Source organism: Lepus europaeus, chromosome 1 (genome assembly GCF_033115175.1).
Source record: "Lepus europaeus isolate LE1 chromosome 1, mLepTim1.pri, whole genome shotgun sequence".
NCBI classification, from domain to species: domain Eukaryota; kingdom Metazoa; phylum Chordata; class Mammalia; order Lagomorpha; family Leporidae; genus Lepus; species Lepus europaeus.
The window spans coordinates 178338245-178351602 of record NC_084827.1 but is presented as its reverse complement, the minus strand read 5'-3'; the positions used below and the strand labels follow the sequence as shown (position 1 = coordinate 178351602).

Genomic DNA, 13358 nt, shown 5'->3' with positions numbered 1-13358 from the left:
GGAACCTAGAACTCCATCCTGATACCCAATGTAGGCAGAGGGGCCCAAGCACTTGGGCCATCTTCCACTGCTTTCCCAGGCCATAGCAGGGAGCTGGATCGGAAGTGGAGCATCCGGGATTCAAACTGGGGCCCTTATGGGATACTGGAGGCACAGGCAGCAGCTTAACCCCTGTACCACAATACTAGCCCCCAGATTTATTTTTGAATGCTGATGAATTGGGCCATCACTGTAGTGTAGTAGGTAAAGCCTCTGCCAGTGGCACGAGCATCCCATATGGCCGCCAGTTCACATCTCGGCTGCTCCTCTTCTGATCCAGCTCTCTGCTATGGCCTGGGAGAACAGTAGAAGATGGCCCAAGTCCTTGGGCCCCTGCACCCATGTGAGAGACCTGGAAGAAACTCCTGGCTCCTGGCTTTGGGTTGGCCTAGCTCTGGCTGTTGCAGCCATTTGGGGAGTGAACCAGTGGATGAAGGATCTCTCTCTCCCTCTCTCTCTGTAAATCTGCCTATCAAGTAAATAAATAAATCTTTTTTTAAAAAAAAAAAAGATAAAATAGGCCGGCGCCGTGGCTCAACAGGCTAATCCTCCGCCTTGCGGTGCTGGCACACCGGGTTCTAGTCCCAGTCGGGGCACCGATCCTGTCCCGGTTGCCCCTCTTCCAGGCCAGCTCTCTGCTGTGGCCAGGGAGTGCAGTGGAGGATGGCCCAAGTGTTTGGGCTCCGCACCCCATGGGAGACCAGGATAGGCACCTGGCTCCTGCCATCGGAACAGCGCAGTGCGCCGGCCGCAGCGCGCTACCGCGGCGGCCATTGGAGGGTGAACCAACGGCAAAAGGAAGACCTTTCTCTCTGTCTCTCTCTCACTGTCCACTCTGCCTGTCAAAAATAAAAAAATTAAAAAATAAAGATAAAATAATTATGAACCAAATTTTTTTCGGTGGGGTTTTTCACTAACAAAGTTGTTTCCTACGTCTGGCTGTTTGCTTTGGTTTTCAAACTAAAATACATTCAGGCACCCAGGAAAAAATCATAAAACTCATCACACACAGGACAGCGGCTCCTAGACACGGATGTCGGAGGCGCGGGAGGAAGGAACGGCCAGGAAACCGTGAGCAGCCCCTGCAGGAGTGGAGGAAGCCCTGGTGCGATGATCAGAGCACACGTTCACCACCCACACAGGAAACTTCGCCAGCTCCCAAATCAGGGCTGTGTCCTGCGCTGGCAAGCACGTGGAGAACACTGAACGGGAAAAACCGTCAGCTGTTGGGGACTTCAGGGTGATGGGAGATGACGAAGTGACAGGGAGGGGACGCAGGCGACACAGGAAGACTTGGTAGTGTGTGTGCCCCTTACTCGGAAGTCTCCCTTCTAGCAAGACGTGCTCAAAGTCACATGCATGAAATCCTTTATCGTAATGTCCTGTGCTAACAAGAGTCATCACCACGGGGAGGCACCTGGGATTGGTTAAATCAATCGACGGTATATCCACAGGCTGGAATATTCCCCAGCTAAAAACAAAAGTCATATAGATTTTTATTTATGGATATGGAAAATGTTTATAATGCATTACTAGTTAATTGAAAATAATTAGGTCATGAGTGGATATGCGTGGAGCAATCCAATTATGACCTAAACGTAAGAATAGCAGAATGAACAGCGTGTGTTAAAAACGTTCATCTCCGCCTGATGGGTTCCACCTGCTCTCCATCCTTATTTGTACTTTCTTGTGTTTTCCAAATGTTTTATAATTAATATAGAACGCTGTCTGAATCACAAAAGGAACCCAGTGCACAAAAACGCAATTACTAGGCTCATCCTTTTTTGCATTATGTGACGATATTACCAAAAAAGTCCCAAAAGTGGAAGTCTGGATGCAACTTTTCAGCAAGTTATTTTAAAATCTTTAGTGTTTTTCTTTCTCCAAAGAAGGGCAATTTCAAAATGAACCCCATGGCGTGCCTGTCCCTGGGGGGCGAATGCAAAGTCTGTGGCCCGAGAGCACTGTGGCTCATGGAATCAGTCACCCCCGGGGGGAGCCAAGGAGCAGGCAGGGACCAGGCACCCTGGACGCCTCCAGTCCGTAACCGAGCTCCCGGCTTGCTCCCGTCATCACCACGCCATCACTGCGTGGAGCGGATCCTCTTCCCTGGGCTTCCATTCCTCCACTTCCTCATTCTTTGCTGACAGCAGGAGCTGTTGGGGGAAGGAGAACACCAACCGTCCTCATTGCGCCTCCCATGACCGCGGGACCATCGCTCTCCTGGGCCGGAATGACGCCTCTCGCTGCCCCAGCTCTTGCTGTTCACCTTCTTGTTCTTCACCTTCACCTGAAGGTGAAGCTCCTCCCATTTGCAGGCCACACCTGGAGACTTGTTCCTCTTGCCGTGTGCAGATTGTTCGAAGTCACTACACCCACTGCGGGGGAATTTAGCACATTTCGTCCTGGCTCCTGAACTCCATCAGCTCCGGTGACTGCCCTGTCTTGTGTACCAGTGTTCCTGATCACCCTGACCCCAGTGGACTGGGCACAGAGGCTCTTTGGAGAATGGGCCTTTGCCCCAAGGAGCCCCTCAGGGACTCTACTCAACCCCGACCGAATTTCACTAGTGAGGGGCAATTCACTCTGCTTCCAGACACCACTCATCCTTGGACAGAGCTTTCTTCCCAGTCAAGCTCTTCCTTGTGGCACCATGTACCCACTGTTTGCTTTTCCTCTGGAACCATCCAAACACGCACAAAGCTTGCGAGCCCCCTAAAGGCACAGACTGGTTTCCTAAATCTTCCCCCAGGTCCGCCAGGCATTCGTCCAGGACGAGATTCCAAGACAGAACCAGGGGGTCCTAGATGTATCACCTAGTGCCTCTGGAATTTGGGCGTGGTTTCGATTACAAATTCCAGCTCTTGACTTCCAGTTCCCATCCCTGATACAAAAACTTGCTTCACTTAGAAACAACTCACTTTGTCTTCCAAAGGCAAAATGGTGGGGAGGGAGATAGGGACTTATCCAAACTGTCAAAACATGTTCTTCGGCAGGCGTGATGGTTAAGACATCCTCCAAATGGCATTTGATGTTTTTGCAATAACGCTGTGAAACGATGATTCTTTATGCCGAGACAAGAGCTGGGGGCACCGGCACATTCACCTTCTCAGAGCCAGCCTTTCGGGGGGCGTGGATCTAGGGCAGCCCAGAATATGTTGCACCCAACATTCGAGGCCATGCTCATGAGCATCTGGGCCCCATGTCTACCCAGCTAAAGAACCTCATAAAAAATGATGGCTCATGGCAAGTTAAGTATGTCTCAGTTGCCACCAATTAGCATGTCTGGGTTGGTAAAACACATATTTTTACCTTCTGAATCATCAACATATTTGGAGTTACAGCAAAGGGGCAGGAATAATTACCCCAACATAGAACACGAATCCAGCGATGGCAGCAAGTGGCTGCTTTATTAGCACTCACTCACACCCAGCAGCCACTGGCACACACAACGTGTGCAGACAGTGGGAGCAAGGTGTGACCTAAGCGGAAAACCCTAACTCATCATGGCAGGAGTCATTTGGACGGGGTGGTTCCTTCAACGTCCCCTTCCCACACTGTCTTCAACTCCCATTTCACAGAGACGTCTCTTCTTCCAGGTGGGGTGTGTGTGTCTCGGGAGCCACCCGTGCCCCAGCCTCCCCAGGGGACTGCCCTTCCCCAGGACACAGGACTGGAGCAGCGTGGCTGTGCGAGGTGAGCTCAGAGCGGCCTGGACACGCCTTTGCCCTCTCTCCAGGGAGACAAGTCCAGTCTGTGAAGAGGGGCTGTCTCCCTCGGCTGCGGGTTCTCAGCCCGCTTTTTTTTTTTTTTTTTTTTTTTTGCACTGTCGTGTCTCCGGGCTGTCCTCTTTCCCTCCACTGGGATTTGCAATGGCACCGTCCAACATGGTGGCCTGGCAGGGGTGTGGAGCTAGAACTCGGCTGGGGGACACAGCCCCAGTCCTACATCCTCCTCCTCCAGCCCTCAGTCGTGGGCGCCCCTGGTACCACTCCTGACCCTGTGGCCCCTTCTCAGCCTCTGCCTCTTGTGCTAATTCCAACTCATCCTCTGGGTCTCACCTAAATATGCCTTTCCTCCAGGCAGTCTTCCTTGATCTGCTCTTGTCTAAGGCATACGAGCCCGCTACGTGGCTATTACCACCGCAGTTTCTAAAATCAGTGCTCCCCATACCTTCCAAGAAGGCTCGTTCATTTCCCTCCTCCCTCCAGTTTGGGAGCCCTGGCTGAGGGCCCGGCGGCTTAGCCCCGTTTAGCAGCACAGCGGCAGTGTCTGGCTGCCACGTGGTGGGCGCCAGACACGAGTGCTGACGTAATGCTCCCCAGGCGCCTTCCCCGTGTCGTGGGCTCCTCATGGCACCCTCCCGCCCGACCTCCGCCAGGCACAGGTGCCTTCCTCAGGGCCACAGCCCCAGAGCGGGGAGTTCCTATTTGTGAAGACGCAGAGGCCTCCTGGGACACAATCGCCTTCCCGGCTCCCATTCCTTCCGAGTCCAGGGAGGGTGCACCCGCTCCCTGTGGGCTTTTCTTGGTTCAGACGTGGGTTCTCTGCCAGCCTTGCAGTCAGTGCTGGCGGGGGGGGGGGGGGGGGGGGCTTATCTGTGGGGAATGATGTCGGTCGGCTCCTGCTTTGGGAACTGGTAAGGACTCACTGATCTCCCCCCTAACTTTTATCCTCCTACTTAGGTGTTTTTCGAAAAGTTTTCCGTTGGTTCCTGGTAACCGTCTAGAAGGTAAGTGACGGTGCAGCTCAACCATGGCGCCTGGCACCCCGAACACTTCACACTGGATAAGAAGGGAGTTCTCCCTGGCTTTCCCCGCCCTTCTCTCTGGAGCGGATCATCACACCTTGCAAGAACGCGGACCCTTCCTTGAAGTGGGTCAAGGGCAGGACGAGGGAGGGGACATCCCCACGTGAGAAGCTGAGGGGCCCAGAGAGGCTTAGCCTTGGGCCGTCAGCATTAGGTCACTCCTTGTCCTGTTACGTTCCTCCATGGCTCTCCACCTGCATCAGACAGCTGTAAAACTCGCTCGGCCTCGTCTCTTAGTGTCTTCATTTCTGTGGGAAGATGCTGGGTCAGATAAAGCCCACATTAAACACCTCGGTACGCTTTTGTCTTGTTACTCTGTGCTCTGCTTGTGGGCCTTTAGCCGCACACCCAAGACGGGTAAAGGTAAACGTGATTTTCCTCCTGTCCCACGTGGCCAAGGTCATTCTCCAGAATCAAGTTCAAGTGTAGCATTCGCGCAGAACGCAGATCTGCCCAGGAAGTTGTCGTCCAGGATGGAAGACACACAAGATCTTCAGATCACCTGTGAAAATGCACACATTTTGGAAGCGAAGCGAAGGAAAACCAGCTGAGCCCTGAGAAGGCCGGAGTGGTTCCTTCCGGCTCTGGCTTCAGCTGTCTGAGCGTGGCGGAGGTCAAGGGAGGCTCGGCAGGGCCAGGCCCATCCTGGGGATGTCCAAGGTGAGAGCACTACAGGAGGCAGAGTGCGGAAAATCTCATTCAGACGTGATGCTGGACTTCTCAGAATGAAGTTTCATGCGGCAGTTGGGTTGGTAAGAGGTAGCGCAGTCCAGGCACCCTGGCCCCAACAGTGTCGCTCATTTCTGCTGTGAATTGGGGGCCACACGTTCTTCCAGCCTGTGGGTGGCCGACTCTGCCTACTGAGAGGTGTTCCTCCCCCCTCCACCCCCTCCATTGCTTTGACCAATGGACCAGGGCAGAAGTGAGGTCACCTGGCGTTCTGAGCCAAGGCCTCATGGGAAGTGCAGATCTGCCTTTGGCAGGAACCCAGCCTCCAGCCATAGGAGCCAAAGCTGGGGGCACACTGAGACTCCCCCTGGAGAGCCCCAACAACTGCACAAGTGTGAGTGCCAAGGAACAGGGGGCCCAGGCAGCACAAGGCCCACCTGCCAACCACAGGAGGCATCAGGGAGCAGAGAGCAGACCTCACCTGGACCCTGGCCACAGACGGGCCCTGGGATCCTGAGCCTGTACATGGCAGGTGCTTCAGGGTGGGCTGGGTCCCCATAAAACACACAATCCCTTTGGAGACCCGAAACAGCCCTCCTTCACTTTTTCTACGAGAAGGAAACTGGGAATGGAACCATGTGGGTCCCTGAGTCCCTGCCGCCACACCGCTCATCACGGGACCACTTTGCCATCTGCACAGGCCAAGGCAGGGTGAGCAGCAGATCCCAGAGCTGAGGGGCTCCTGGGATGGAGGACTCCCCTTCTCAGCTGAGACAGTCCTGGTGCATCACCCTGACTGGGTGTCCATGTCCCAGGACACTTGGACCTAAGACAGGAAGTCTCAAGCAAACCAGGACAAGGCCATGACCCTGGCTCCCAGACACTTCACTGCTGCAGGCCCTGCCCTTTGTAAAAATACTTAAAATATTCAATGACTGAGCCAGTTTGAAGACAGATAGATAAATATTATATACTGAAAGATCCTCATGGATTGAAAAGTTCTTTGTTTTCCTTCTGGTTTTTCAAAGAAGTTACCAGACTTCCATGGATCCCTAGAGTCGCAGAGGCCCCGTTGCTGCTCCTGCTGGGCAGGTCGGCCCTGGCTGAAGTCTGAGGGCAGTGGACAATGAGAACAGGCCGGCGGTGCCCTTTCACCCAACGGACACGGCGAGGCCTCTCCGCCGGGCTTAGCGGCTCTGGGGTCAGTATTGGGAAATCCAAGCCTAATGTGGATTTCTGCAGGCCCAGCAGGATAGCTGGGTGCTACCCACTATGGTCAGGCAGTGCGGGGTGCTGGCTGACAGCTGCTCCCACGGCAGGGGGCTGCACCCCACAGTTTGCCAGGGCTGAGGACGGACGTGACCCCATGAGCGTCTACGTGCTGGCCTGTGGACAGGGTGAGTCCTGCCTTCCCGGAGGAGGTGGTCCCCAGCAGGGAGCCCCTGGACACTGGGCAGGAAGGAGCAGCAGCAGGGAGAGCACAGCCGGGTCCCGGGAGCTGCAGTGAGCGGCGGATCAGGACCCTCCAAGGCCCCAGCAGGGGGCCTATCTATGTACACGATAAAGGACGTGGGAGCGGCCTAGGACAGAGCCGCTGAGCAAGTGCACCTCTTCTCCTCCCCACTGCCTGGGCCCCCACCAGGCGGCTGCTGAGTGGGAGAGAAGGGGGTGAGAAGAAGAGCCCGCGCTTCCTGACAAGCTTACACCTGGGGAGGTGCCGTAAGACACATCTTGGGGCAGGTGTTTAGCCTGGTGGTTAAGACGTCTGCATCCCACACTGGAGCACCTGCTTCCTGCTCCTGCAGACTCCTGGGAGACAGCAGTGCTCACTAGGCTGCACATTCCCATCTACAGGTTGAAGACTACAGAGTTTCTATTTTGATTTATGTGTTTGAGAGGCAGAGAGCGAGAGAGCGAGCGCCTCCATCCACTGGTTCACTCCCCAAGTGCCCACAACAACCAGAACTGAGCTAGGTCAAAGCCAGGAGCCGCAAACTCAATCTGGGTTTCCCACGTGGACAGCAGGAACCCGATTACTTGAGCCATCATGGCTGCCTGCCAGCAGGAAGCTAGCATTGAGGGCTGGAGGCAGGCACCAGACCCAGGTGCTCCACGGGCGGCACGGGAGTCTCAACCAACCGCTAGGCTCAACGCCCAGCCCAAGAGCTTGCTTCAACAACAAACAGGCTGTAAGACTCTGCTTTCCCTTAAGAACAGTCCGAAAGTCACACGCCGCGCCGCAGTCAGGGTGGAAGTTCCCCAGGGAAGATAATCCACAGAATCAACAGAAATCCACGCAACATCACAACTCAACACTAACCCGGGAATCCCGCGGGGCCAACAGACCGCTTCCTCTAGAGTATCATCACGTTCATGGAACACTCGCTGCCCCACACGAGGCTACCCCTCGGGTCCACGGTCCTCCCCCAGTCTACGCCTCCTCCTGGTCACTCATTGGCTGCCCTGATGCCTGATCCGTACAGAGGCAGCAGTGAGCGAACCACGAACGATTCCTTCCCGCCGCGACGCGGGCAGGCCAGGGCCTTGCCCACAGCGGACCGCTGCCCCGCGCCCAGGCACACACGGCCTGGCCACTCACAGCAGGTGGAAGACTCTGTGTTCTTCTCCTTGCAGCAGCACTTGAAGCACTTCTTCACGACCTTGTAGAAGTAGGCGAAGACGACGAAGGGGTAGGGGATGTTGAGACGGCTGCAGTACTCCTGCACCAGGAAGTACCTCTGGAACTTCCACACCTGGTCGTTGTTCTCCTGGACGGTGCCCACGGTGTAGCTGGCAGGGAGACAAGGCCCAGGCATCACTTCATTGCCCCTTACTGCCGTCTTGCTATGACGCTCCTACCGTACTTGCCCAAGTCCACGCAGGAAATGAGAACCCGACACAGGAGCCTGCACATCTCTGATCCAGGCCAGCTTCAACCCACGCGGGACCCCAAGTGTGCTTTTACTCGTAAAAGGAGACGTTCAATGAACTTTAAGATGATTTTTACTCCAAGATCTTTCAAGGATTCTCACTGTTGTCTGTCACACACAGAGGCCCAAGCTGTAGATGCTCTTGGTAAAAATTTGCCCCTCATCCGTGTTTAACTGTAAACAGTCTGGGAAGACAGTTGGCTAAGATTTGTCAAGAGCCTTAAAAACGCTCAGCCCTTTGACCCAGCGATTTGACTTCTGGGAATTTAGCCTCCAATAAGAAGAGAGTGAGGGCCGGCGCCACGGCTCACTAGGCTAATCCTCCGCCTGTGGCGCCGGTACCCCGGGTTCTAGTCCTGGTTGGGGCACCAGATTCTGTACGGTTGCTCCTCTTCCAGGCCAGCTCTCTGCTGTGGCCAGGGAGTGCAGTGGAGGATGGCCCAAGTGCTTGGGCCCTGCACCCCATGGGAGACCAGGAGGAAGCACCTGGCTCCTGGCTTTGGATCAGTGCAGCGCCGGCCCTAGCAGCCATTGGGGGGTGAACCAACGGAAAAGACCTTTCTCTCTGTCTCTCTCACTGTCTAACTTTGCCTGTCCAAAAAAACAAAAACAAAAACAAAAAAGAAAGAAAGAAAGAAAGAAAGAAAGAAAGAAAGAAAGAAAAAAAAAAAAGAAAACCATGTAAGTGGCTGCACACACGTGGCTGTTGGTCACAGCCAGTCTCCCCTCCACCCCAAGGAAAAGGAAAAACCTACATGTTCAACGCTCAAGCATGGGCCCCAAGTTACAGTTCACCAATATGATGAACTCATGCATGCAGCCACTAAAGTTAGGTTTATGAGTAACTCCCATGCTTTTAGAGGATGTTAGGTGAAATCAGTTAGGCTCAATCTTGTACCTGGGACCAAGCGCCACTACGTGAACACGAATCGAGGGAGACTCAGGCAATGACTGGCATCCCACGATAGCAGCACCTATCGTGTCCACTCGCTTTCCTAGTGTCACACGGTGAGGATGAATTACTTACCTCCTGTGATGGCGAAAGTGTCCGTTTCCAGTTCTAGCCTAAAACTGGCTGCATGGGTGATTTTTCATTTACAAACTAAGCCACAATTACAAAATAGCCAACACTTATTCTACACCAGACACGGTTCTGAGCAGTCTGTTAACTGATTTAATCTGCAAAAAATTCTACGAGGTACAGTCTGTCGGCACCTACAATTCACAGGTCAGGAACTTGCGATGCAGTGAGGGGAAGGGAATCCTCCGGGACCCCCGTGCAGGAAGGGGTGTGGCCAGGATCTGGACCCCACAGTCCAGCCCAGCGTCTGTTTGTTTCCCCACTACAGACACCACCTCACATGGAGCTTCCAAAGCATCTGATGGGGTTCCAGGCGTTTTCCGCTTGGTGAAATCCACCCATCCAAGACACTCTGGTTGCTACCAGGAAACCAGCCCTCAGAGCCAAAGGAGCAGCAATGAGCGTTTGAAATCTACAAACGAATCCTCAATGGAGAAGCCTTCAATTCTCCAAATCCTGGGTCAAAGTGCAGAGGCCAACGCTAAAGAGGACACAAAGGTCATTACGTGACATCGGCCGGGAGACCTGACCCTTGAACCTTCGCAGGGCACAACCTAAGACGTTCCTACTCGAGCTAAGAAGGACCAGAGTCCTAGGGACAACGCTAATCTACACAATCAGTGGCACTGGCCTTGCTGCTAAGCTGGCTTTGCCTATCTCGCAATTGAATGATGAATAAGACAGCGCTGAAGTCTGCCCCAGGCCCGGGCTTCTGTGTGAGGGCAGAGTCTTGTAGCTAGGGCTTCCGGAAGAGGGTGAGCCCTGGAAGGAACTCTCGGGCGAGGAGCACCTAGGCATGGCAGCTCCTACACTGAGCGTGGGAAGTGGTTATCTGAGTGATCTTCCTGCCCGCCCTGGGAGGCAGACTCTGTAGGTGGGAAACAGCCGCACTGCTCTATGACACCGAAGTCGCAGCGCGTCTGCTGTTTCCTCCCAATCTAGGTCAGGCTGTCTGGGAGCTGATCCTTAGCATCGTCACCTGCTCTCTCCAGTGCCTGCCGGTTCTGAGGCCCCAAGGGCCTGCCTGCTTCTGCCACTGGGATGAGAAGGGATGACAGGCACGACCCAGATGAAGAAAGCGCAGGCTAAGCCAAAATCTGTCCACCGCTTTGTACCAGAACTAACCGCATTCAAACGACTGTCCCCGGAAGCAACTTCAAATTTCCCTTATCCGGTTAAAAACCGATCGTAATCATGGCTCAAAGCTCAAACACGCACAAGTGCACCCCAATGTTGTCTCCTGCCCAGGGAATGAACAAATCCTACGGGAGGGAGGACCAGGCAGGGTGCAGGAGCGGAGGGGAGCAGGCTCACTGCTCAGAGAAGGTTCCGGATTGGAGGAGATTTGCACCTCGGCTGAACTGCTCATTCAGCGTCAGAGAAAAACCTCCCAAATCGTCTAGAATAGAGATTGGCACACTGCAGCCCTGGGGCCAGTTCTCACCCCTGCCTGGTTTTGGTGAAGCCCGTGAGCTAAGAGTGGCTAAGAAAAGCAGGTGCCAGGGCTCATCCGGGGCATCTGGGCAAAGTAAAGATCCCAGCCGGTGCTTCTAGAAAAGGTGGAATCCCTGACCTCGAAGGCAAGTGCCTGTAAACTGGAGCCTTGCATCTGCCCCACTCCCCACTTCAAAGAGCCCTGCGGGGCCTGGCACCACTTCTCCTGTCCTGAGACAACCTAGGGTCCACGAGGTCCCCTCCTGCTGGAGCCACAGCTTCTCCAGCCCCTCGGGACACAGGAGCCCCAGCAAGCAGAAGTCCCCTCCCAGATTAATGGGGAAATGCCAGGGGGTGTGGGTGGGTGGGCTGAGAACTGTATGCTAAGATCTCAAAGTTACCCTGTGTAGATAACGCACAGCCGGGGCTGGCTATGCTGAGGTTCTTCCTCCACTGAGCCCCTCCTCCCCACACGGCAGCAGCTTCCAAAATGTTCTTTTTGTCTCAAGTCAGCTCTGAGGTCAGCCAAAGAGACAGGCAGGTTCTCCAGGGGAGGCCGATAATGGAGTACTGCCTCAAAGTGCTTTGCTAAAAATAAGTTTTATACTGTTCAAAGGCTGTTTTCAACTTCTAGAAGGGAGAGGCGGCGCTCTGCAGAGCAGGGCTCCCAGTGCCCAGCAAAGCAAGCATCAGGGCTGCCGAGGGGCCATCTCTGGGGTCCAGGGGCCCACCTGCCCCATCCCCGATGGTCCTCGCAGGCTTCCGGCCAACCACTGGCCATGCAGCATCTCCCCTGGGAGAATTCTGCAATTCTCTCTTTGACGCCACATCTCCAGTGCCATCCTGTGTCCCTGAGTCCCCCCCTGACAGCCGCCACGCTGGCTGGAAATGTACAGTGGCGGCTGAGCCCCACCTTCCAACACTACCTGAGCAGGAGAGGATGTGTGTGCAGAAGGCGCCCGTGGAGGGAGTGAACTTCCAGAATCCACGGCGCCTGGACACGTTCCTGAAAGATCACAGTCGTCAGAGCTCAGCTAGTCTCGCACACGATGAGATCCAGCGGTAGGTTAAGAAAAGAACGCGGTGACCCAAGAGAGAGGGCTGACTATTAAGGACATTTATCATTTATCATTTGTGTAACTCATCATAAAACTAGATCAAAAGGGAAAATGCCATTTCAACAGTTGCTAGCAAGCCTTCTGGCAACACTGGGCATCCTTTTCTGATTAGGGGGGAAAAGAGAGGAAGAAAGGAGCTAAATAAATAAGGAGAAGGAGGAAATCTCCCATGACATGATAAAAGGCGAAGGGAGAGGACGAATCCAGGAAGGAGATTCGATCCAGAAGAAACACGCACGACTCCAACAGGCTTCCCACAGATCAGAAAGTGGTCACATCCATCACCGATGGAACAGAACCCTCACGAACACAGATGACCGGAAACAAATCAACAACCAACCTGCCGGACTTAGGAGAAAACAGGAGGCTTCCTGAGAAACCATCCACACTGGAGAAAGTAGAGGTCCCAGCATTGATTTTTCCTGGATGGTAAGGTGTCATTTTCCCCTAAATGATCCCACAAATGAACACCAGCACAATAAAATTCACAAGATTTCTGGGTTTTTGGAAGGAAAAAGAAAAAAGGATTCAGAAGATGAGCCTGGGGCTCCTCTGTGGGATTAAATAGACAAGAAAAAGCCAAGAAAGTTTTGAGTAAGAATAATGAGGGGGAACTTGTACAACAGATGTAAAAAAAAAAAAAAGTTTAAAAAAAAATTCAGTAATTAAAGCCATTTGGTAGTAAAACCAAAATAGAAAGACTGGTCAAAACAGAACAGAATGTAGAGTGTGCGGGGAAAAAAAAATAGTGTGGAGGCTGGAACAATGGCAGAATGTTAAAACAAACAGAAATCTAAGAAACATCAGCTCCAGCTGGGTTCCCCTCGGATGGACACTTCCTGCAAGCTTCACACGCACTCCACGCACTTTGGGTCACCATCTCACCAGCCCTGGTGGTGAGACCCTAACTGCTGTGCCCTCCTAGCATAGCCTGGCTCCCCTCTCACTCTGCAGCACCCAGGAAGCCAGCAGCAGCCAGCGGTCAGACGCAAGCGGCGACTTCTGCCAGCGGACTTTGGAAGTTGATCAGCTTCGTGCGTTGTTAGCGGAGGAGCGCGGTGAAGACCACACCCCTGCGTGAAGCCCAGAAATCTCCACCTGCAGGCAAAGGCCCAAGCTCCCTAACAAACCACAAAGCACCCTCCATAGCCCAGCTGCCTGCTGCCGGTCCTCCCTCCTGGCGGGGGTCGGCTGATCCTTCCCCAGGCCAGCGTCTCCTCTCCAGCCCCCCGGGGTCCAGGTGCACAGCGCTCTGAGGACCTCCACGCCCAGCGCCA

At 54.1% G+C, this 13358-nt stretch overlaps 1 protein-coding gene across 4 annotated transcripts in view; it reads right to left on the bottom strand.

Annotated features, from left to right (window-relative positions):
- The window catches only part of TRPM8 (transient receptor potential cation channel subfamily M member 8), a 138710-nt gene that overhangs the window by 16714 nt on the left and 108638 nt on the right, over positions 1-13358 (bottom strand). For all 4 annotated transcript variants that reach the window (XM_062193735.1, XM_062193756.1, XM_062193745.1 and 1 more), the window contains one exon: positions 8118-8308. In XM_062193735.1, the coding sequence (XP_062049719.1) occupies positions 8118-8308 (191 nt within the window). The remainder of the gene's footprint in view (positions 1-8117; positions 8309-13358) is intronic.